The following is a 26925-nucleotide window of genomic DNA, read 5'->3' as shown; positions in this document are numbered from 1 at the left end:
CAAATTAAAAAGATAAACAGTGTAAATATAAATTAGGTAGGTAATAGGGTATTTATCTGACACTCGAGTCAAGACTCATTAGTCATTATATCATTATATGTTGTATCATGATAAAATATTTTTATTTGTATGCTCATGTAACTTGTAAGAATAGCTGATAGAATTATATTATAAGTTTTTAGTTTATAATTTGCATCGCTTGAGTTACCATGTTCAAATTATTATTCTTAACTGTGTGTTGCTCCTGCGTTTTTGCGCAGGATGCAACCGCCGTAAGAGAGAAAATGGATGTGTTCCGTTTGCCGAACAATACCGAACCGATATCCTACACGTTAGATGTACAGACTTTTATCGATCCACAAAATAACCAATTCACATTTGCCGGTACCGTGAACATAACCATTCGGGTAAAAACATCAACAGAAGAGTTAATTTTGAATGTAGATGATTTAAAAATAAATCAAATCGATGTGACTACGGATTCAACGACTAAAGTTGAGGTGACCAAAAACTACGTCGTGGTAAAAAATGAACAACTCATTATTCAACTTAAGTCACCTGGACTTATTGCCGATCGAGTATATAATGTTAAAATCGCATACTCGGGAGAGTTACGGAACGACATGACAGGTTTCTATAAAAGCTGGTACAAGGACGAAGATGGTAGTGTAAAGTGAGTTTTATTTCAGAATTTCAGATATAGGCAAATTCCCTAGAATATATAATATTTGTATTTTATAATTTATATATATTGAAAACAAAATATTTAAATATATTTAATACATAATTCCAGTGCTAAACTACTTATAGAACGTCACGACAACACAAATATTTGTTCTTCATATTTATTTACTCTTCATAATGTCCAATTCTTGTAGATAATATTAATATTTGTATTAGACTAACCTACTGCAAAATTACTTTTGAGTTAAAGTAATTTATAATTATATGTGAATCGATAGAAACTAGATAATGACAATAGAACTGACTAACAAAAATAACTCCGCTCGGTATCTAAAAACAGTTTAAAAAACTAGTTCATAAAATGCATTCCTAAAATGAAAAGTATATGGGTAGTTTCAAACGTCTAATTTTTACAACTTACCTGTTGATAAACTGGGGGCCATGTAGTTTACATTTATTGACTTAATCTTAATTTTTGAGTAGGTACTTACATATATGTTATACACATTGCCGCGGCTGGTTCAAATTCACATTTACCATCGTCCGTATGAAGACATTTTATATAATACGTTCTTAAAATCAAGTTCTGCTGAGAATAGTTTTATATTTTTAATGTGATGATTCGTAATGTATACCTATTATTATTATGCGCATACAATTTATAAACAATAATTCAATAAACATTATCCCGCACTGTGACTATTGGCGCAACTAGGGGGGGGGGGGCTTAGCCCCTCCTGACTAAGATTTAGCCTCCCCAAAAATATCCCTTATTGATTTAGATATAAGTCTCCTATAGGTTATCATTAATTAACAGTTTTGTTAGCCCCCCCCCCCCAGAATTTTAACCCTAGTTGTGCCTATGACTGTGTCTCATATTGAGATGAGTAACATGATGGTGTTTAATTCCCGGTACCTATTTCCTTAACTATAACCGTTAATAATGAATAAAGTAATAATACAAAGGTGGGTAAGTGGATGTCGCTCTGCTGTACAGTAGGTTATAAGTGGGTCACTGTAATGGATGGTGTTAAATTTAAATTCAATGCTATAATATCATTGTATAAGAAAAACGATTCTGAGCGAAAACGGTCAGTCAGCCTATGATATTACCAAGTATATTTATTATTTGATGATATTATTGTGAATAAAGTAATTTATATATATAACCTATTTACGTGGAGCCTTGTTTTCAATTTTCAATCCATAGCTATAAAAGTTATACATTTTATAAATTTTTAACTAGAAAATAATTATTAAATTATAAATTTGATCTTTAAATGCTTATAAAAAAAAATTGTGCCTATGTATTTTTAATATTTTCAACTGTTATTAGAACGATATATCAGGAGCCTTATATTAATTTTTCACGCTTTTTTACCCAACAAATAAAATTATTTTGATATTCATAGAAAAAAAAATTGAAAAATGACAATGTCCGTAAACAGCTCAAAAAGAGTCAAATTATTTTCAAAGTTTTATCGTGTATGGAAAATGCTAAAAAAAACATTCAGTGAAATTTTCAAGTATCTACAGTCATACTTTTTTTAATTACAACAAAATAAGAAAATCGTTACATGAGATATCGAGGGAATATCAAATATTGTAAAAATATGAATTTCAAACGCTCATAAAAATTTAATTTGACTTTATTGTAGATATTTTTTTTTGATAAAGGTAGACAAACTTATGGATAATCTTTTATTACATTTTCAAATCTTAGAATTAAAAAGAAAAATTTTTATGAATTCTCAACTCAAAATAATTTGCTAATTTTCGTGATTTTTCCGTATTTTGTCAAGATTTGAACTTTAAATGCTTATAATTAAAAACTCTGACTAAGGATTTATAATTTTTTTCATCTGCCTTTGAAACAATAACCTAGGAGCCTTCTATTAAATTTTTAAGCTTTTTTACCCAACAGATAAAATTTTATTGATATTTATAGAAAAAAAACTAAAAAAAAATGGAAACTGAAAATGTCCGTAAACAGCTCAAAATAAGTCAAAATATTTGGAAAATGTTATGGTGTATAGAAAATGCTAATATAAACATTCTGTCAAAATGTCATGTACCTACGGTCATTTGTTTTAAAGTTACACCAAAAACCAAAATCGATTTTCTCAAAAACAGATTTTGCGTAAAAATTCCCGTTTTCCCTTAATTTTTCTTTTGTTTTTCACGTCGCGTTTGAAAACTACTGAGAAATTTTTACTTTCGACCCCCTAAAGTACCAACTAGATTCACTTTCCTATCAGAAAAGTTACTGTTGAAGAAAATCCAAGGACTTTTACTGTCCTAAAAGGCGACACAAAAAAAACATATAAAAAAACACACATCATTGTAAAATCAATACATTCATCGCTTCGCTCAGAATCTAAAATCATACCTACCTACTGTCTTTATTATTTGTAACATATGTTACCTATATGGCTACCTATATCTTATTAGAAATAATAAATTTATTATTTACAAAAATGTAAATGTTATGGGCTGTTAAGGTATACATATGTGATATGTGTACCAACTGCCTAGGTATATATAATTATATATTTTATTATTAATTTGTGTTTTGTATTTATTTTAGATGGTTAGCCGTTACTCAATTTGAACCTACATATGCTAGAAGGGCGTTCCCGTGTTACGACGAACCTGCATTTAAAACACCCTTTACAATTTCTGTCACAAGATTAGAAAAACAAATTTCTTTATCAAACATGCCAATAGCAGAACAAACTATCAAACAGTAAGTCATGAAAAATAATAATAAAAATCATATCTGACAAACAAAAATGTTAAAAATTGTTTAAATATTTAATATTAAAGTTATTATTTTGCAGATCCCTTATTCAAGGTGAACCTAAATATGTACGTGATCAGTATCAAACTACAGAACCAATATCTACGTACTTAGTAGCATTTTCGGTTTCGGAATTTGTAAATACAACAAAAGAGAAAAGAGTTTACATTTACACGCATGCAGACTATATTAATCAAACAACATACATCGAAGAAAGAGCTAATAAATTACTCAATCTGATGGAAATTTATACAAACATACCATATACGTATTCGAAAATAGGCCTTTTAGCAGTTCCAGACTTTTCATTTGGTGCGATGGAAAATTGGGGATTAAATACATACAGGTAAACATTTCTAAATTTTTTTTATAAAAGTTATAAATATACGGTATATGATCATGCTTAGCAAGTCATATTGCTATAATATAATACATGTTATAAACTATTTAACTATAATAATATAATAGCTGAAGCCAGTGGCGCCGAACCCATGTATTAGGTGTGGCAGCCGCCACACCTATTATAAGGGGTGGGTGTACCCCCAAAATTGGTGCGTAATCGTAATCCTAAGTATACAAATATACTGTACAAATATACAAATATAAGAAAGATTACTTCATAGTGTGTTGTAGCGTACAGTGTGTACTGTGTGATAACGTTAGAAATAGCCAATAACTAATTAATAATTTAATTAATAGTGTTACCATTAATAAATGAATTCTAGTATTTATAATCAATTATATAATATACAATTTAATGGGATTGGTATTAGAGTTCATTGTATGGTGACCTGTTGAAGCGCGGTGATTGGACGTAGTCACTAATATTACAGTAATGTGTGCATCGGTCGAGCAGGCTCCCAGATGGGTGACCATCCGGGTTCTTTGTGACGATCTATCTGCCTCACATAAAAAACGCGTACCCACACAAACCGAGTGTCAAAACGAAGTTCATTTTTGATTTATTTTTGAACCTCTCGCATGACATAGTGAATTGCAAGTTAAAAATAATGGTGTGGAATATTGTCCACATTAAAAACCAGCTATAATATCCATGCAGTTTGAAGTCTTAAAAAAAAATGATACTATAACCTCTTAGTTATTTACCCAAGGACTTCAATTAGCTGCGACGAAAATAGTGTTTGCGCCTTTTTATCTGCTAGTCAGCAATGTCAAAAAAAAATAAAACACTAGGTATATTATGTTTCTTTAAATTAATAATATTCGTTATAAATTTGGTAAAATGTATAATAGTATAGTAATTTGATATTAATTGATGTTTTCTCAAATTAAATCTAAATTTACAATATCAATGACCACATTTTTAAATTATTAAAAAAATAATCGTCTAGTTTAAATCGTGATACATTCTACCAATCGTAGACACATTCCTATCAACAATCTAATATCTTTATCTAGATATTATTTTAGTTATCTATACCCAAAACTGGAATCATTTCGTATAAGCATATTTTTACGATCAACCGTTATTTAATAATTTCTTCTCAAACAATTCTTGATATTTTGTTGTAATTCAAAAATTAACTTTAAATAGATACTTCAAATTTTCACCAAATGATTTTGATAAAATATTATAACTGTCTAAAGGTGATACAATTTGATAACATTTTCAAAATATTTCTACTCTTTTTGACCTATTTACATTTGAAATTTTGAAAAAAAATCAATCAATTTTTGCCGGGTATAAAAATTACAAGTTTCAACAATTAATACAAGGTTCCTCATAAGTAGTAATAGGTACAGATTTTTACAAAATTAGTCAACAACGCGAACATTTGCAAACCTTTTTTTGGTTAAAAATTTATAGAATGTTCAATTTTTATAAGATTGGAAATTTAAAATGAGATATCTCATAAGTGGGTAATACTGTTACCAAAAAATCTAAAAAAATATATTAGAACAGTTTTTGTATACACTTTAAATTCTATTAAGTTGAAACTTGGACGAAATTAGATGTTTAAATGAATATTAACGATATTCATTATTTCGTTATAATTCAAAAACATTATTCTATGTGAATTATAACTTTTACTTGTATTATTTTATATTATACATAAGTACAATGAAGTTTTATAATGCAATGTGTTTTAAGCAAAATTTAGCAAAATAAATTACTTAAATGGCTGCAATATAAATATAAATAAATAAAATAATATCATCTAGATAGCTAACCTAATCTATATTATACTATTATATATGATGTCAGGATGATATAAGTATCAAATGAAAATGATATTAGCATTAAAACTAAAGCAATTTTTAATATTTAAAAAAAAATAATAGTTCTAATTATTACATAATGATATGATGTACCTAGGTAAAAGGTTAAATAACTAAATTGGTGACTGTGAATATCGTTTTTAGATGATCATAACTTAGTTTTAATTTTGAGAAGAGGAACTTAACAACTGTAATGTGTTAAAATATTAAATAATGCTAAAATGTAAACATAATGTGGTAAATATTATAACTTGATAAATATTTTTTAGATTAAAACTTGTTGGGGTGGAGGGGTTGCCCCCACGACTTAGTTCTAATATCCAATATCCAATGGGGGTAGGTGGTATAAGCATGGTATATATTTTAAGATGGCGTTGTACACTCGTACAAGCATGTGTTGTCTCGGTCCAAGGCACTAACGCATAACATAGATGGGTACCAAATTGTACGTTCGGCAGGTCAAATTTTATATTATTGGATTAAATATTAGTGTGAATTAACTTGGAGGTATCAAATTTAAAGCCTTAAAGGTAAGAATACCTACTGTCTATGTTCTCTTGTTGCTTTTTATAATATTTTTATTTTCAAGCGAGTTGTTTAAAAATTATTATAACTCGCTGCTTATTAATTAAATCATTGTAAAAAATTAACAAGAGAACACGGATAATGTTCTTAGTTCTTATAGGTACTTATAAGTTTAAAAAATCGAATACCTACTTAAATTATACTGCTGTATTGTGTTGTATGTGTTGGATACGTCTTATAAATGACAGATCTTATAATCTTATCCTTATTTATATATATTGGTATTTGATTATTAAGTACCAATATTGTTGGTATAACGCAATATCCAATACAAATGTTTAATTGTTTTAAATAAAGTATTATCCAATAGGTAGTATCCCATCACTATAGGCATCAAAGTCCGATTTACACCGGTCATGATTGATAACTAAAGACATAACTCAAACTCAGTTTACTCTACATTATTTGCACAAAAAATAAAAAAACCTTTAGATACATGCAACAGATCACTCAATCAAAATTTGATTGCACCTTATACTAAATGTCTAAATACTTTTAAGTTTTAACTATTAAACACTTTCTGTTAGATAGTTGAACCTACCTTTTATAATTTTATAACTTAGTGTATTCCCGACCAATGGTACTATATAAAGTAGAGGTTCACTTATACACCTATATTAATCAGCACTTTCAGCAGCTAGTAATTATATAAGACACTTGTTATAATAGTTTTTTTTTTTTTCATTTAATATTATGTTTATCATTTGTTATTTTATTATTAGATATTTGAATGTTTCAGAGAAAAATATTTATTAGTGACAAATAAATCTACTGAAAAAGACAAAGAATTTGTAATTACAACGGTTCAGCATGAACTGTCACATCAGTGGTTTGGCGATCTCGTAACATGTTCATCGTGGAATTATCTTTGGTTAAATGAGGCTTTTGCCACATTATTTGAATATTTTGCTGTTCAAGCGGTTAGATATTAAAAATGCAGTTGATTTTTCATTTGTGAATCAAAATTAATTGAAAAATAATTGTTCAATTGTTTTTACAGGCAGAACCTGACTGGCGTATTGGAGATCTATTTGTCATTGAACAACATCAAAAAGCATTAGCCTACGATCATAGACCCTGTCATCCAATCACAGCAACCGTTAATGATCCAACTGAAATACAAAATATTTTTGATACAATTACTTACAATAAAGGAGCTTCAGTACTAAGAATGTTAAATCATGTATTGAATGATGATATATTTAGAACATCTTTAACTTTGTACTTGAATACTTATAAGTAAGTTTTAAAAAAACCTTAGATAGTGAGATATAATAGCTATTAGTTATTACTTGTTCACAGTAAGTATTCATTAGAGAGAAAGCTAAAAGGCTTAGAAACATTTGTATAGGATTGCAGCTATAGTATAATAAGTATAATTCATTAGGTTTATTATAATTTTGAATATCTAAGTGTACTTATCTGCATTGCTAGATAAGTATAAAATCTTATACAATAAGAGGAATAACGATTTTATAATATATTATAAGGACCCACCACCTAAATGTCTTAATTAGGTATAGTTCAAATCTATAATAATATTAACTACCTATTATAAATTATTGGATAGATTATACCTAACCGTAAATGATTACCTATATTATCTTATCAACTAATTTTTCTATAAAATTTGTTTGATTAAAAAAGAATTGTTTGATTTTAGATATAAAGCTGCAGAACCAAAAAATCTATGGAGTTCATTTGATAGTGTAATATTTGACGTGAATTATAAATCAGGGATATTAGGAAATACAATCACTGTCGAAGAGTTTATGAGGTCGTGGACTGATCAAGCAGGATATCCTGTAATAAAAATCGATACATCGAGTCCCAACTGTATTGGTATATCACAAGTACGTCGTATCTATAGGAATATTAAAATTTTTCAATAATTTATATGCCGGGTGGAAGAATTTTTACTAAAAAATATTATTTTACAAAACCCTAATAGGCCCCCTGTCTCCCATATAAAATATATTGTTACGTCACTGCGTGCGTAGACATAAATCATTAAATTGTAGTATAATGATAATAGGTAATAACCTATACAAACGAATTGGTAGATACGATATTTGTATTGAACTCTACTTACTATACGTCTATGCAATATATAGGTGTGCGCTGTTAGGACTTAAATACCTACCTACTAATCTACCTATCCGACCCACCCTACCTACTGTCCTACGGACATAGGTACTATTATATTAGAATGCCTACAGATTGATGTTTGTCCACTGTTGTGGTGGGGATGTGCAGAAAAAAACGTGTTTTGATCGGTCAGTATAGTATGTTTTAGTTCCTTCTGGTTCACCGAAAATCCTGCGAATCCTGGCTACTCCGTTTAGCCTATAGTTCTATGCTATCGCGACCGAGCCCCTCCCCTCCTATCCGTGCCCGGCTAGATTTTTTGGTCCTAGACCGTCCCGGATGGTTCCAAGGCAGTCTATTTACTTCCTGATGTCCGAGTTGAGAGTGTTGAGACCATTCATAGGTAGTACCAAATATCTTCCCTCCCTATAGACGGTAATTTGGACACATTAATAAGCCATCCATTTCGGTCCAATTTAATGACCATGCCAGTAATTAATGATGCCTAATTGAGTCTAATATGACATATATTTAGTACCTAGACGGTTCCCAAAACAGTGCCTCTCATAATATTACAGTAGTCACTCGATAATTCGAACCTCGATAATTCGAAAAACTCCATGAATCGAACTAAACGCTAAGTCCCCTGAGAAAACCTCTATAATTAGAAAAAAATACATGTATTCCGGTCCCCTCGATAATTCGAAATGTCTGTCGGTGAGGCACACTCTACAATTCGAATTTTTTTTCACGAATCTCTATAATTCGAATTTCTTTAAACACGATTATATGTACGTTCATATGTACATATAAGGATTATGATAGTTAAATATTATCGTAGTTTAATGTTATCGTATCTTACCTACCTAATCTATACCAAAATAAACCTCTGCTATGGGTAAACCGTTATTGAAATTGAACAAACGAAATCAGTCGTAGCTAACGTAGTCAGTCGCAATATGGGTCCCGTAAAAGTGTACAAGTGTTTATCGATAGCCGACAAACAAAAAGTGATCGCAGCAGTTGAAGCAGGTGAAAAAAAAAAGATGTTGCTCTACGTTTTGGTATACCAGCTTATACGCTTTCAACAATACTAAAACAAAAGGACCATCTTACAACATTAGCACCTTATTCATCGCGGATCAGACAGAAAAAATGTGAGTACCCCGATCTGGAAGAATGTCTTATGGCTTGGTTTACTCAAAGTAGGCAAAATAATATTCCAATATCAGGACCTATTTTAAAAGAAAAATCTAAGTTGTTTGCTACCAACTTAGGTATCACAAATTTTCAAGCTAGTGAGGGTTGGTTAGAAAAATTTAAAAAACGTCATGATTTAACTTTCAAAAAAGTATGTGGAGAGAGTGCAAGTGTTGACCCGTGCATTTCACAAGATTGGAAAAATGAGTTAATCAATCTATTGGTTGATTATGATGCTAGGGATATTTTTAATGCCGATGAGACCGGACTTTTTTACAAATGTTTACCAGATCGCGCTTTGACATTTAAAAACGAAAAATGTCATGGTGGTAAAAATGTAAAAATAAACGTAATACATACATACATTATGTACAATTTTCCACCTCTCTTTAATTCGAATTAATTTTTTTTCCCTCGATAATTCGAACACGCGGTAAATCAAAAAACCTCTATAAATCGAATTTTTAACTCGGTCCCCTGAATTTCGAATTATCGAGTGACTACTGTATTATGATGCCCATTTAGGTCGACCTACTTCCCAAATCAGTCATACATTTTATGTATTTATAGCCCCTAAATGATTCCTGGAAGTATCTGAAATAGTGCCCGTATTAGTCAATATTAAGATGCCTATTTAGGTTGACACACTTCCCAATTGAGTCACAACTTACATATTTGATTATTTAATGATTCCTGAAGCTATTAAAAATATAGTGCATATAATACTTATATATCATTATAGAATATTATACCTACCCGGCTACCCACAATATTGGCATTAAAAACAATACACTTGGATATTCCAAAATGGTCTTTATTAATGCTCCAGAAAACAATTCTCAAAAACATATACCACTTATACAGTAAAACGCGATAATATTCAAATTAATACTGGAATAAGTCATAAACTTAACTTCCTAAAACTATCAAATTTATAATATAACTAGCTGATCCTGTGCACTTCGTTGCCCGTTGAATGTACCAACTCTATATGACCCAAACTTTGTTCAATTCGTTATTTAATATTCGGTGTACGGTGTTCAAAATTTATCTTAACTTTTCTGATGCCTGGAATAAAAATTCTGGTTCGCAGCAGTATATTATCAGGTAAGGCAATCTACCTGCGGTAGATCGCGGACCCAGTGCGGTCTGTACGTAAGTGTATGATTTAACTCTAAAGTATCAAAGTTATACCAAGTTTATTTTGATATAATACGGCGGATTAATGTAATCAATTAATACATAGTCCTAACCTAACCTAAACGTACTAAATTCCGACGAATAAAGACCAAATTTAACTCTTTTTAAATTAGCCTATCTTCTTCACAGAGATCTGCACACCAACGTATATATTTTAATATGGGCTATAGCTGATCCTGCACACTTTGTGGCCCGTAAAAAATGACAACTCTTAAACAAATTGTGATTGTTCAACTCCTTTTTGGTGTAACTCACTGCAGTAAGTGCAACTCAGCCACCCAGCTGGTAGGCAATGTGTGAAAATTCGATTTGATGCATGCTTGTACCTGATCTGCCCGATTAACCAATAGCAACCAATAATAAATAAATACTATTTCTATTAATTATTTCTCCTATAACCAATAGCAATCATTTATAAGCAAATATTTCCATCATAAATCTCAAAATCCCTGTTTGAGCACTTCTATTAATTGAATGTAGCGTGATGTTATATAGCCTATGACTTTCCTCAATCAATGGACTATCCAACAAAAAAATAATTTTTCAATTCGAACCAGTGTAGCCCCTTACAGCCCTTTTTTAGTAATAAAAAGTAGCCTATGTTTTTTCACAGTGTCTAAACTATCTATGTACCAAATTTCATTTAAATCGGTTCTGTAGTTTCGGAGCCTATTCAATACAAACAATCAAATCTTTCCTCTTTATAATATTATTATAGATATTCAAAACAAATAAGTTGTGGAGTGGATAATATTAATAAACACCAATACAATAGTATTGTACAACTACAAACAAATTCTTTAGATAAGACAAAAGAATATTTTTTATTATTTGAATTAATAATTATGAACAGTAGGTACACTTTAACAACAAAACCACTAATTATGAATTGAAACATATTGCGATGGTTAAGACATGGACAGTATAATATATAAAATATATGAAAATATATTAAAGTTACAATTTTTAAGTACCTATTAACGAATCAAACTTGATAATACATTTTAAATACATACATCAAAAACCATGGGCAGCATAAGATATATAAAATATATGAAAATATTAAAGTTACAATTTGTAAGTATTAACGAATCAAACATGGTAATAGATTTTAAATACATACATAAAAAACATTGGTATTTTTAAATTGATAATAATATAATTATTAGGAACTTGGAATGCTGACTTTCTTCACCTTAATTGTACTAACTGCAGGTGCTGGTCCACTTTTTGTGAACGATCGGCATACACATAGTTTACCGTGTTATTGTTGCCAATTAAAATACTCCCATTGTGTGGGCTTAGATGGCCTACTGTGATTGTAGGTGAATCTTTTTTGCATATTGTTGATATTAATCTCCCAATTGAGATTTTCTCGAAAACAGATTTTGCGTAAAAATTTCAGTTTTCCCTTAATTTTTCTTTTATTTTTCACGTCGCTTTTGAAAACTACTGGGAAATTTTAACTTTTGACCCCCCAAAGTACCAACTAGATTCACTTTCTTATCAGAAAAGATATTGTTGAAGAAAATATAAGCATTATTACTGTCCTAAAAAGTGATGACAGACACAAAAAAAAAAAAATCACACATCATTGTAAAATCAATATATTCATTGCTCCGCTCAGAATCTAAAATCGAATTTAGGACGAGTAGTTTACGAGTTATAAGTATTTAAAGTTTAGACAAGCGGAGTAGTGGACAAACATTTTGCGGGGTAACCCCATACCACTCCACTCTGCCCATCTAAACTTTAAATAATTATAACTTATAAACTACTCGCCCTAAATTCGATTTTTATGAATCAAAATACTTGGAAAAATGTTCTGCTTTGGAATATGAAATTAAAACTCTATGTTGTCATCCAAAAGAGTAAAAAACTTAAAAAATTATAAAGATAAAAAATATTTAAAATTATAATTTTTAATAAAAACGTCGTTTGAAACTATGTAAAAAAATATTTTCTAAGACATTAATACTTTTTATGATAATGAGTGTTTTACGCTCAATGAATCACCCTGTAAAACAAGTAGGTAATTATTAAATAATAGATAGGCAGGTAAAATAAAAATAAATTTATAATAAAACAATAAGCATGTAGGTAATACAAATACCTAAATATACCTTAATATAATTATATAAATACTTTTAGTAATAGATATATTGCTGACAAATCGTCCCTGTTCAGAATCGTTTGACCTATGCAATTATTTAAAATTAAATTAAAATTTAACATATCCGTCACATCATCTATTATTACAATGACGAAATAGGTACACTTTACATCTAGGTATACTATACAGCACTACTACAGAGCGGTTACCTTGTTTTTTTTTTACCTTGCCTTACAAAAAAAAAATAAATGCACCAAAGTATGCTACTATGCCTACTACACAATTATTAAAGTGTTCACGAATAAAAGTGATTATGAATACCATAATATATATAAAAATAAAACTAGAGGAGAGAACAATGGAAATTTAAGACTAATTAAACTAAATACCACATTAATGTCAAACTACTATATAAATAAAGGTACCTATTAAATTGTTTAACCAACTACCTACGGAAAGTAAGCAAATATATAATGTAAATAAATTTAAATTAGCAATTAAAAACATGTACATGCGATCGTTTGACTAGTGTCCACGAATTAAGATATAATTAAGATATAGGTATATCTTAATTCGTGCTAGTGTCTCATTATAATTATTATTGTATATATTTTTTTGATATGTTTTGTTATACATATTATCAATAAGTTATTATTTTTAATTATGTTTAAAAATTAAATTAAAGCTATAAGTTATTAACTGTGTAGTAATATAAATAAGTATAGAAAAGACTCCCTACCTCCGCCACAAGCTTTGCTTACAGGGAGTAGGTATCAACTTAATATAGAAATATCAAATATGTAAATATTATATAATATGTATGTAGTATATTATAAGTTGAAATAAATAAATAAATGCCCTTAAAGCTCCAAAATATGTAAATGTAAGCCCAACAATTTTGGTTTTTTCATCAAGTTGTAAATAGTAATTTGTACAGTTGTACTTACATCGTATATGTAGGTTGGTACAAGAACTACCAGGAATAATATGCAAATGCACGAATAAGGGCTTGAATAAATAGGCTTCCCCTGCCACGGTGTCTGACCTATGATAATGTTTGATATAAGTACCTAGGTGGCTAGGTACCAATATTCAATCGATTAAACTTTTAATGGCATTAAAATAATTATTTCCATAGAAAAAATATCAAGTGGATGTACCTAAATCAAATACTACAACTTTGTGGCATATAGGTCTTTCATATACTACGCAATTACACAAACAATTTAATAATCTTCAACCAACCGTTTGGCTGACTAATAAAGAAACCGGAATCACTATACCACTTTTGTCTGATGAAGGATGGGTAATATTTAATCTTCAATCAACAGGTGAGACTTCCTATTAATACCTATACCTACTAACTGTATCTGTTTTATAGATCATTTCTATTAAAATAAATGTATATATTTCCTTTAAGGTTTTTATAGAGTTAATTATGATCTTAAAAACTGGAATCGACTAATTGCTGAACTGAAGTACAACCCAAAAACAATACATGTTCTTAATAGAGCACAACTGATTGATGATTCATTCAACTTAGCACGAGCAGGCGAATTATCACATTTTGTACCATTTACTTTAGTGTCTTATTTACAGAAAGAAGATGATTATATTCCATGGTACTCAGTGTTAAATAGTATGTCATTCATTGTAGAACGATTGAGACGTTGTCCACATACAGGAGCTCAAGTAAAAGTAATACAACTTTTTAGTTTTTTAAAATCATATTTTTTAAACATATTCAATCTAATAAAAAATGTTAAAACCTTAGGATTTTGCAAAAACGTATGCGGAAATAGCATATAAAAAAGTCAGTGACCAATACGAGAAAAATGACGGCAAACATTTGACAAAGACTAGTATGCAAGCATTCTCAAATTGGGCATGTAAATTAGATGTTGAATCATGTGTTAAATCAACTTTAAACTATTTTAACGCGTGGGAAAAAAACGGAACAGAGTAATTTATAAATTGATTAATAGGTACAGTCATAATTTGTTCAAAATTAATTTCTATGTTTTCTCTCAATAGAATACCGCCGGATGTAAAAGAAGCAGCCCTCTGTAATGGTGTCAAAAATGGAACTACCGAAACATGGAATAATGTTTTTGAATTATTTAAAAAAACATCATCAACCTCAGAAAGACAAGCATCACTATTAGCATTGGCTTGCAGCACAAATAGCACAATATTGTCCAAGTAAATATAACATATTGATTAAAAAAAAAAAACATTAAATAACTAAATTCTAATATCAAACATAATATCCATTGTATTTTAGCTATTTAAACCTTTTACTCGATGGTAATTGTCCAATACGTCCACAAGATTATAAAACTGTGTTTAAATCACTGACATCAACCCCAGTTGGTATTAATGTAACAACCGAATTTTTACAAAACAAAATCAACGAATCTCTGAGTAATATGTGGGAAGGCGAAGAAATGATTATGCTTATGTACTCATATTTGGCTTCAAGTGTTGCAACAGTGAAGGAAATTAATGAGGTATATAATACATGTTATTATTAAAATAAAGCAATAATGAAAAAATAATAATTAAATACAATTTTATGTCTCATGTGATATGCCGCATGTTATAATTGACTCTATTTTTATAATTATTTTTCTAGATAAATGCAATCAGAAGATTTACTTATTTATCGCCAGCATTGAAAGAATCATTTGATGATTCATACAAAGAAGTGGAACTCAATTCTGCTTATTTTGAGAGGTGTCACCCACTTATGCACGAATGGTTCGATCCACCCAGTCCAACAACCATAGCACCATCCAGCGCCATTTCAAACTCATACCAGTACTTTAATGTTATTGTTTTATCTTTGATTTTTGTAACACTAGTAAATATTAATTATTTCAATGTAATACAATAACTAACAGAGTATTTATTAGTTATTAATTGTATATCGATGTATCATTTGTATTGTTAAAAATAATTAACAATATAAGTTATAAATTTTTAATTTGTAATTTAAATTATCTTCCAAAGTTTTAAACTAATATCAGTGTCTTTCAATATTTGTTCATCGTCATCATTTTCTTCGTTGTGCCTCTGTCCAGATGCTGTTGCTAATAAAGGAAGAGTTGGATGCAAACTGAAAATAGTTTTAAAATGTTACTAATTAATAACAAAATATAATAAGGTTTTTTTTCTATGACGTATTTTATCAACACAATTCTTTTGAAAAATAAATGAAAATGAGTGGTCTTACATTAAATAATTTTTTTAATAGTTTTTCTAATATTATAATTATTATTTATTAGTTATTATGATTATTACCAGAGACTACATAATATATAGTTTGTGTTATTACTAACCTGACACCATTGACACAATCGTTATGAACAGAAATTTTAGAATTTAAAGTAAGAACACTTTCTACGCCATCAGACTTTTCAATATTCTGGTCTAGTTTCCAAGTACTAATTTCACCTGTACAATTTCCTAAAGATATTCACATTAGTGATATTAATGATATTTTACAACTGTTAAGACTTATAAGTATTTTATATAAATAAATCAACATTCATATATATCAGTTATTGAAATGTTGAAAGTTTATTATATAGAGGCAAATCACCTTATTTATGAATAATTATTTTAAAATTAGATGGTTCTACCTGAAAGTAAATATTGTCCATCCGATGAAATGTCAAAACAAATTCTTTGATTAGTAGTCACTGTTCTTTTAGCAGAATATAGAGTTTGTCCAACATTCCTTAAATCCCAACATACAATATCATTATCACCTTTTCTGCTCCCTGAATATAATTTCAACCCATCAGGTGAAAATTGTAATTGGGTAATTCCTGATGTATGTCCCCTTAATATGTACATCAGTTGATTACCACCGTAAATACCTAGGCAAAATCTTTTGTTAAATACACAATACTACACTAATAATAATTTCAAAGAAGAACTCACCAATATCTTTACTATATGTACCAACAGCAAAAATACTTCTGTCTACTGGATTCATAGCTATGGTCGATATGATTGATCTATGCAAATCTGTTTTGGTAGATATTTCAATAAATTCACGTCCCGGACGGTCTGTACGAAAGATATTTAATTTGCCATAACTACCGCAGTAAATTTCTTCTCCAGACCAGTTAAAGCATAATGAGTTGACATGTGCAACTTCATCAACACTGTTAGAAAATAAATATTAAGATAAAATTTATCCAAATTAATAGTTTTATATAACAGGGAACATTACAATGGCAACAGGGTGATTTATAAGTTTGAAATTAACCATATAATAAGTGTTACCAGATTTTGTAGGAAACAATATTTAAATTAAGGAGAATATTATTTACATGTAACATGTAAATCTTATTAAATATTAAATGCACGTAATTAAAATGTATTAATGTATAGAAACAAATAAACATACTGATCATATACTCTATATGTGGCTTCTAATTGTCCATCTACAGCATTCCAGAGATGAATAGGTGATCGACTGCTAGTACTCAAAATTCTGAAAATATCATGACATTAAGAGAACGTAACACTGGCATTTGTTGTGGAGGTCTTACAAGTGTGTAACATAACAAATTTACACTCAGCGTCTCAGCAGATCACAATTAGCTTTGTTAGTTTAAAAATTTGAGTGAATCAACCTACTATGAAATTTGATGGTAAGAACATTATCCGTTTTTGTACGTGGGTTTTTTTACGATAGTTCAATTTTTACTTATATAGCATAAATTAAAAATGCTCATAACTCACTTAAAAATTGAATTATTGTGAATAACCTGTATACAAACACAGATAATGTTCTTACCATTAAGTTTCTTAATAGGTCGATTCACTCTAATTTTTAAACTAACGAAACTAAACGTGATCTGCTGATCATACATTTGATATGTTAAGCACTTGTAAGGCGGAGAAAAAAATGACAGTGTTACATTATCTTAATCATTGATATTACATTTTATATTAACTAATTTAATATTTTGGTTTATATACATTTACTAACAACTTTACGTTATCGCTTTTTTGCACAGTATTCGGGTACCATACATAATCGTATATAGTTCCACCTTCTTTTATCTCATTGACTTTACGAAGTTGTTTTTTACATTGATCTATTTCGTTTGTTTCAACATTGAAAATTCGAAGTCTTCTGTCTTCACTATTTGTCAAAATACTAAGACCATCAGCTGACCTTTTGTAATAATAAATTATATTAGAAAATGTGTATTATTAACAAAACTATTGACAGTTAAATTGTTTCACCATTTGCATCCTTTTAAACATTGCTGAAATTCTTTGTCATTCACAAGGAAATCATCAGAGCATGAACAAATGAGTTCTAAGTCCTTAAAATGGATAGGTTGATCGATTTCCATAATTTTTTCTTGAGTATCCATCAATCCTCAATGGGTATGTAGTCCGTATACTCACCAGCTCAAATATTGAACATAAAATAAGGTACCTACAAGTAGTTACAAGTAATATTATACAATTTTAAATTTAATCTGCAATTTGGTTATGAATTCAACAATAAACAATAAAATATCATGTAAATTTCAGGTACCTATTAAACCTCAATTTTTACTATATTACTATTGCTATGAAAAATTGTATACTACAATATAATGTTTTAATATAAATAAAACGCATTGATAAGTAATTTTTTTTCTTCGACTTTTATAATGAGTATTGAATTGTAATTTATGTTTCAACCGAAACACGACAACATTGTTATAAAATATAAGATCACTGAGTACAGAATATGTCGTTAGAATTTGGAATGTTGAATAGTAAAGACGCGAACAGAAATATTAAATACTAGCTCTAAGTGAAACTCGGGGGCATTTGGACTCGCTGAGAGTGGGTACAGATTTTGGAGTAAGAGTCGTTTGAATAATTAAAGTCGCGACAGTTGTAAGACGAAAATTTAGGATTTGTGATAAGAATTAGTGATATGGATTGGAGATAAGGCTTGACGTTTTGGCGGGAATATTTAAAACTTAGAGTGTCTAGCAATCCGTCACAAACGTTGTAAATGGATAGGCTGGATACGATCTCCTGTTTTTAAAAAGTGTAGAATCGATAGGGTATTCGATTGTCTAGCTATCAGTCATCAAATCACATAGGTAGGCAATTGGACTGTGTCTAATCGCGGTCATAATGAGAAGAGTACCTAATTAAATTAACCTGCGGTGGATTGCCGATCACGTTGGTAGCGTAGGTAACTGAAGAATGGAAAATATAGTTAGACCCCTGGACCCCCCCGTATAGTTGTGAGTGAGTACCGATTTTGGAGACACAATCGAATTATAAATATCGCACTTATATATAAAAAAGGTGATAGAAGGTGATTTTGTGATAAGAATTTGTGATAAAGCCTGGCTCTTCAGCGGTCTTGTTTCGAAGGCGGGAAAGTTTGAAAGTCGAGTTTCACTGTCTAGAAACATGGCCACTGAAAATCGACAATTCAATGATACTATCCCCCAGCGCAGGGGTCTCCAAACTACGGCCCGTGAACAAGTTTTAAACGGCCCGCAGCACCCATAAGACTATAAATAAAATATAGATATCTAAATATATGTGTAATTTAAAAAGTCGTTATCGCGGGCACGTACCATAATTTATGACGACAGACATTGCAATTTCCTTTTATATTTTTAGTTTTAACGTCGATAACGGAGAGATTAGTCACATAGACGAGCGGTACGACGAAATCATTTCATAACGTTTGTACAGTTACATGTCTAAGTTTGCAGTGTCTTTATTATAAATATTATTCTTTACCTATTAATTCACCAATTTGACATGTCAGGAAGAGGATTGAAAAGGAAAATAAATTCAGAATGTCGTGTTTTCAATGAAAAGTGGTCGTTGGATTATTTCGTCATTTATTCAGGTGACAAAATAGTTTGTTTAATATGCAAAGAAAGTATTTCTGTAGTTAAGGAGTACAATATTCGAAGGCATTATGAAACGAAACATAAGACAACTTTTTAAAAATTTACTGAGAAATTACGGTTAGATAAATTGCAGTCACTTCAAAATAATTTTTCATCACAACAATTATTATTTAAAAAACAAAAAAATATTAATGAAGCTGCTACAAAGGCTAGTTTTCGTATTTTACATCTATTGGCAAAAAGAGGAAAAGCGTTTTCTGATGGTAGTTTAATAAAAGAGTGTATAATTCAAGGAGTTGAAGAAATTTGTCCAGAAAGAATTGATACTTTTAAAAACATTAGCCTTTCTGCTAACACAGTTACCCGTTGAATTGACGATATTAGTAATAATTTAAATTCTCAGGTTAGTAATAAGACTCAAGAATTCATTTCGTTTAGTATAGCACTTGACGAATCAACAGATGTATCTGATACGTCACAGTTACTTTTATTTATTCGAGGTGTTAATAAAGATTTAGAAATTTCAAATGAACTACTTTATGTAGGTACATAGCATGCATGGAACTACGACAGGTATCGACATATTTAAAGTTATCGAAAAATCATTTTTAGAATATAATTTGAAGTGGGAAAATTTGAAATGTATCACTACTGATGGCGGAAGAAATATGTGTGGCACAAAAAAAGGTTTAATTGGACAGATATTTACGAATTGTGAAAAAGAAGGTTTTAAACCAATGGGCAATGACTTTGCATTGTATTATACATTAGCAGGCATTATGCGGAAAAACTTTAGACTTGTCTTGTGTTATGGATCCAATAATATCAACAGTAAATTTTATTCGCTCGAGCGCACTTAGGCATCGTCAGTTTCAAGATTTTTCGAAAGAAATAGAAACAGAGTACCCAGATATACCGTATTTTACAGCAGTTCGATGGCTTAGTCGCGGAAAAGTCTTATAGCGATTTTTTGAACTAAGAAATGAAATTGAAATATTTCTAATTGATAAGAATCGACCATTGCCTTTACTTACAGATAGTGAATGGGTTTGGAAATTAGCTTTTTTAGTGAATATCACGAAATATATGAACGACTTCAACCTAAAATTACAAGGTAGAGATGTTCTAATTTTCGATGTTTACACATTAGTAAAATCATTTAGGCAAAAACTTATTTTATTTGAAACGCAAATTTCAAAAAATTGTTTTATTCATTTTTCTATACTTGTGATAAATATAACAAAGAATCAAAAACACAATTTCCAGTCGACTTCGCTCAAAAAATAATTTCCGAACTTAAAATCCAATTTAAACAACGTTTTTCTGACCTTGACGTAAAATCGGAAGAAATAAATATTTTTCAAAACCCGTTTAGTTGTGATATTGAGAAGTTACCTCCTACCCTTCAAATGGAAATGATTGATTTACAAAGTAATTATGCACTGAAAATCAAACATCGTGAAGAGACTTTAGTTGATTTTTATAAATTTCTCCCAGATATTCAGTATCCAAATTTAAAAAAATTTGCAATTGATATATCTGTATTTGCTACGACTTATTTGTGCGAACAAACTTTTTCTAAAATGAAATACATCAAATCGAAATATAGATCGGCCATGACTGACAAACACTTGGAGTCAATTTTGAAAATTGGAACTAGCAACATACAACCTCAATTCGATCGAATATTAGCAGAAAAACATCAATTTCATACTTCTCATTAAAAAAAAAATTATTAAAATTACAATGTATATATTATTATCATTTAAATTTATACCAATTATATTTAAGTATATTGTAGACAATATTTTATAAAAAGATTTAAAGTTAACTTATATTTGTATATACCTATATTTTCATAAAATTAAAAATTATATGTGTTAATAAACTATTGGCCCGCTAAGAGCATTTGATATTTTTTGTGGCCCTTCAATAAAACAGTTTGGAGACCCCTGATCTATACTATCGATTACTTTGGGTACTATCGAATACGATTAACTATGAAATTACTCGATAGGTAGTCGATAGTAGTTTAGTCTATATAGTACGCCTGTCCAGTGTCCAGCCGTCCATTTATAAGTTATAGACTACTACTACTATATAGTCTATAGTAATATTAGAAATTAGAATAGTATAATGTATATTGTATATACCTCCTTACTTATAGTTACAACTGATGTGATTACTGCCGACTGTCTTCAGAGTGCCTCGTCATTTATTAAGTAAACACTGTTTACTTAATCAGTGGTCTCGTGTTACAACAGGTACCTACTACATTAGTTATTACTTAGACACTTAGTAGTGACTTTATAACATAAGTATTTAGTACCTATAATATATAGTCTGTATGTAGTGTATACTGTAATAGATATATTTCTAAACTGAAGTCATTAGTAAATATAAAACGGAAAAGTTTGCAATTTCAAATCTATCAATGGTGATTTTGATGGAATATTAATTAGTCTAGGTATAATAAAATCAATAGTATTTTCTTAGTAATTCTTAATACTTTATGAAATTTTAGCCACTTATAATTGACTTTCATCGATTCTATACTTCTATCAAACTGGAATTATGCACTTTAACACCTAGTTCTTTTCATTTCTTGAAAATGGAAAATAATAGGGAGGTACCTAGGTATTTAAAAATTATACAATATTATAGATAAACTGATAAAATACCTTGTGGCCTTGTGCTTTTCAAATTTTCAGCGTTCAAATGTTCAATACTTAAATTACATTTTCATAAGGAATAGCAATAACACCGGGTTTGAAATTTGATTACACCTATGTTGACTATAGTTTTGTAATTTGTAACTACTTAAACTTTTTTTTATCAACCTGATTATTGAATGTATGTATTACGGCACATTAACAACGATTTTCAAATAACTATATTCGTAAGTGTGCTAAAAACTAAGATGTCTTAAAAGAAAAATGCAACATTAGTTATAATTCATAGGTAGATAGTGGATTACGACCAATTATTATTTAGTGCCAATCAGTGGCACCGAACTAATAAAAGTCAGAACATTTGAACATAAAAATATGTAAATATCTTAAATTTGTAGTTTATATAAAGTTATAAGTCGTGATCACAAATTAGGATAAGTTCTTTTTAAACGGTTGAGAAAGTTGTTAATTCAGAACCAATGTTGACAATCGATTATTGTCACACAATCGATTGTTATCAGTCAGTCATAATTATCATAAGTTGCAATTATAATAATTCATCGCAGTAACACACAACTACTTCAGCCGCTCTCTTATAAATATGCAGTTTTACTAGTTTTAGGGTTTATTATAATTTTTTTAAATAAAAAACATTATGTATTTAAATGTTATATTATTTATTATATGCTTCTCCAAAACATCATCAGAAAAAAAAGTAAAAATACTTGGCTTAGATGAAGGTACGTAAAAGATATTTGTCTTAAATAGGTAGATAATTTAATATAACATAACATAATAAAATATGAAATATTTATAATAGCTCAAAACGAGTCAAAATATTTTTAAAATTTTATCGTGTATAGAAAATGCTAATATAAACAACCAGTGAAAATGTCATGAATCTACGGTCATTTGTTTTAGAGTTACACCAAAAACCAAAATCGATTTTGTCGAAAACCGATTTTGCGTAAAAATTCCCGGTTTACCTTAATTTTTATTTTGTTTTTCTCGGCGCTTTTAAAAACTATTAAGTATTTAAAATTTTTACATCCCAATGCACTAACTAGATTCACTTTCCCTATCGAACAAGATACTGAAGCTGAAAATCGAAGCATTATTTCGACTACTATATTCACTAGGTTAGGAACTTTCACAGAATCAAAAAAAATAAATAAATAAATAAAAAAAACACACATCATTGTAAAATCAATATCGCTCAGAATCTATAATATAAATAGGAAAGATTGGATATTTATAAAATCATAGCGGAATTTTTTTTTTAGGTGTTACATGTAAAAAAGGGGATGTATTAGATTCAGATCACTCATGTAAGCGTGTTGAAAACTGCGAGTCCCTAAAAATAATGACTGCAGATAAAATATATCCTAATTTATGTTCGTTGGATGAACTACATCCATTAATTTGCTGTCCACCAACTATTCGAAAAATACAAATTGTAAATAACTTTACGAATAAAAGACCAATCATTGTTAACGAAAGTATTGGCAGTTGTATTGATTTTTTTTATCATATGTAAATATTCTAACAATAAATTATTGATGTATAGAGTGCCTTGAGTATTCCAAGTTGATGAAAAAGTTCAAAAAAGAAAAAACTAGTTTGACAGAGTTAACAGGGTTTACAACTGAGTCTAGAGTTAGAAAGAGAGACACTAACGTAAGTATTTTTCTGTGTCGTGGTATGATAAATATATCAGTGAATTTAGAATAGTTGAAAAACTGTACTTAATTATTATTTATCATTGATTTTATTGTTAGTCGTTCTCGGTCAACTGTGAAGCAGATTTAAAATCTTCAGTAATGAATATTGTCGTAGAAAAAAACAAAAATTTTACCAACAAATTACAATACACGGAAGTTATTTCATATGATATTCCATTGGCTAAACCAAAGGAATACCCACACATGGTATGTATTTAAATTTTGGAAATTCTAAATTTAATAATTAGGTATTAAACTTTAATACGAATGAAAGATTTACCATTTTTAGGCGATAATTGGTTTCGGGGAGAAGCCAGAAGATGGCAAGTGGGGTTGTGGAGGTTCGCTGATAAGCGAAAGATGGATATTAACATCTGCGCATTGCCAAAGAATGAGCGCTCTGTAAATATCTAGTACCTACTTATATTATTTTAAATATAAATATCTATAAAGGGTGATTATTTTAAACGAGAGGCGAGAAGCAAGCATATTGTTGATATGACGAAATCTAGGTTAAAATCGGTAAAACTTTATAGAGCACAACACGATTGAGTATAATATACTTTTTTAGCAACAAGTTTATACATAGAATATTTTATAACAGAAACTAGACTTACAATATTCCATTGAATATAATTCCATACAATTACAAACAGCTAAGAAAATTCAAAAATCATAATTAAATATAAAGTTTTTTTAAGTTACAACTAATATTCAAATTGTAAAAATATTGAATCTTCACTATTATATTTAAGACAATTTGGAAGCAGATACTCAAGGTGTAATAATTTATGCATTAAGCATAATATTATGACTATGAAATCGTATTATTTTTGAACTCGTACCATGTTTGTATAATTGTAAATATTTAAAACAATATTTCTTGTACAAAATAATTCAAAATTGCATGCAAATGTCAAAATATATAAAAACATATCCTGTGCTATAGTAGTAATGTACTACATAATATACACCTTTTAAATTATTTAATAAGCACTTTATTATTATTTATAATTTATAATTTATTATTGGCACTCTGGTAATCATTAATAAATTAGGTACTTACCTAAATGTTTTAACACTACAGCTATATGTTTTTTGGCTAGGTACAACTTTTTTTCCTAACCGATTTTCGTAACGCTTTGTTTATTGTCATAGAGAGTAGAGAAACAAATCAACAATAATACAAAAATAAATTATTTTTTATTTTAAAACAAAATATGTATATCTACATAGTATACCTATTATGTTTTAAATTTTTCTATAATCATCATACAAAAGTATTAATAAAATTAATCAAAAAATTCCTTGTATTTTCTAAAATATGAGCTGATTCATTATAAAATATCCACTCAGTATTAACTATATATACAGTAGCGCAGTCAGGGGAGTTTTCTCGGGTCTAGACCCCCTCTTAGGATCGTATTATGTATATGTATTACTATAGTACACATATACATATGCCAGATTTTTTCCTTTAGTTGAATATTTTCTATGTTTCTCTATGACCTTTGAAAAAAATGTGGTTATGCAACTGTATATTTATATACACACATGTCTGTTTAAAGAAATACGGCACGTTGGGCACGATTAGGCGATTTAAACATAATCTCAACAACAGACGATGCTCGACCGAAAGACTATCGAATAGTGCGGCAGGTCATACATCCGTGTTATAAACCACCTTCGATGTACGATGACATAGCTCTGTTCCAGTTAGAAAAAAATGTCGAGTTCTCCGAGTACGTAATGCCAATCTGTCTTAATTCAGATTCATTTTTAGAACCACAAATGCAAGTAGCTACTAGTTGGGGAAAACCTTCCTTAGGTTAGTTTTTACGTACCATGTAATTCATTACATTAACAAATAGTAGTTATGCATGTCAACCGTCTAAAATTCGATACGAATTTTCAGATGCTAATACAGTTAGCGAAAATTTGTTAAAAGTAGAACTGAATATCATCCCCGGGAGTGTTTGCAACGATTCTTATGCCTCATTTTTATCTGCCAGTATGACGCTAAAATACGGCATATTAAACGACAGAATGATTTGTGCTAGCCCATTGGAAGGCACTACCGACGTTTGTGGGGTATGATATTTATTTATTAATATCATATATTTCCACGACAATGTATTTCAATTAATTTATCGAATTTTGTAGGGAGATTCTGGCGGTCCGCTTCAATATAAACACGACGGTTCAAGCTTACATACTCAATACGGAATAATATCATTCGGGACATTATGTAGTGAAGATACTCCGGTAGTGTACTGTAGAGTATCAAAATATATTTCATGGATCGAAAATGTCGTCTGGCCTTAGATCGAAGTTGAACAAAATAAAATAAATAATGATTCGCGTAATCGGGTAATTAAAACGTAAATAATTATTATGTTTCAAATAAATCATAACTATTTTAGGTAGACGTGTTTCTGACAATGTTTTTTATATTGGGTATATTAATTAACATGTTAAACCATATTTATTATAAAATTTATAAAGTATGAGTCTAAAATAAAGTTATACTTCAATGATCGACTGTGCATGCTTACTCCCATTTTTAGATTCTGAGCAAAGTGATGAATGTATTGATTTTACAATGATGTATGTGTTTTTTTTTTTAGTTTTGTGTCTATCATCACCTTTTAGGGCAGTAAAAACGCATTGATTTTTTTTCACTGTATCTTGTTCGATGGGAAAGTGAATCTAGTTG

The 26925-nt window shown here is 29.4% G+C and overlaps 3 protein-coding genes across 5 annotated transcripts; 2 read left to right on the top strand and 1 right to left on the bottom strand.

The window, feature by feature from the left end:
* The first annotated feature begins 152 nt into the window (after nt 1-152).
* LOC132941781 (aminopeptidase N-like) lies at nt 153-15897 on the top strand. Its single transcript, XM_061009949.1, has 12 exons — nt 153-673; nt 3272-3430; nt 3525-3830; nt 7050-7230; nt 7311-7549; nt 7974-8163; nt 14050-14242; nt 14332-14609; nt 14686-14873; nt 14946-15113; nt 15196-15421; nt 15547-15897. The coding sequence occupies exons 1-12, from the start codon at nt 210-212 to the stop codon at nt 15805-15807; spliced, it is 2853 nt and encodes a 950-aa protein (XP_060865932.1). The 5' UTR covers nt 153-209; the 3' UTR covers nt 15808-15897.
* Nucleotides 15776-18843, bottom strand: LOC132941783 (telomerase Cajal body protein 1). The gene is made up of 8 exons (XM_061009953.1): nt 18481-18843; nt 18180-18378; nt 17920-18108; nt 17332-17418; nt 16860-17086; nt 16556-16795; nt 16253-16379; nt 15776-16029 (listed from the first exon to the last, which is right to left on the bottom strand). The coding sequence occupies exons 2-8, from the start codon at nt 18311-18313 to the stop codon at nt 15906-15908; spliced, it is 1128 nt and encodes a 375-aa protein (XP_060865936.1). The 5' UTR covers nt 18314-18378; nt 18481-18843; the 3' UTR covers nt 15776-15905.
* A 790-nt stretch (nt 18844-19633) lies between these two features.
* Nucleotides 19634-26747, top strand: LOC132941782 (serine protease persephone-like). Of its 3 annotated transcripts, XM_061009950.1 has the most exons (8): nt 23068-23228; nt 23772-23987; nt 24056-24165; nt 24267-24416; nt 24499-24611; nt 25778-26037; nt 26125-26300; nt 26373-26747. In XM_061009950.1, the coding sequence occupies exons 1-8, from the start codon at nt 23144-23146 to the stop codon at nt 26532-26534; spliced, it is 1272 nt and encodes a 423-aa protein (XP_060865933.1). In that variant the 5' UTR covers nt 23068-23143; the 3' UTR covers nt 26535-26747. The 3 variants fall into 3 exon arrangements, with proteins under 3 accessions (XP_060865934.1, XP_060865933.1, XP_060865935.1); XM_061009951.1 differs by lacking the exons at nt 23068-23228; nt 23772-23987 and adding an exon at nt 19634-19812; XM_061009952.1 differs by lacking the exon at nt 23772-23987.
* The last annotated feature ends 178 nt before the right edge of the window (nt 26748-26925 follow it).

The sequence above is a fragment of the Metopolophium dirhodum genome, chromosome 3 (assembly GCF_019925205.1).
Source record: "Metopolophium dirhodum isolate CAU chromosome 3, ASM1992520v1, whole genome shotgun sequence".
Lineage (NCBI taxonomy): Eukaryota > Metazoa > Arthropoda > Insecta > Hemiptera > Aphididae > Metopolophium > Metopolophium dirhodum.
This window is presented reverse-complemented; position numbering and strand designations above follow the sequence as displayed.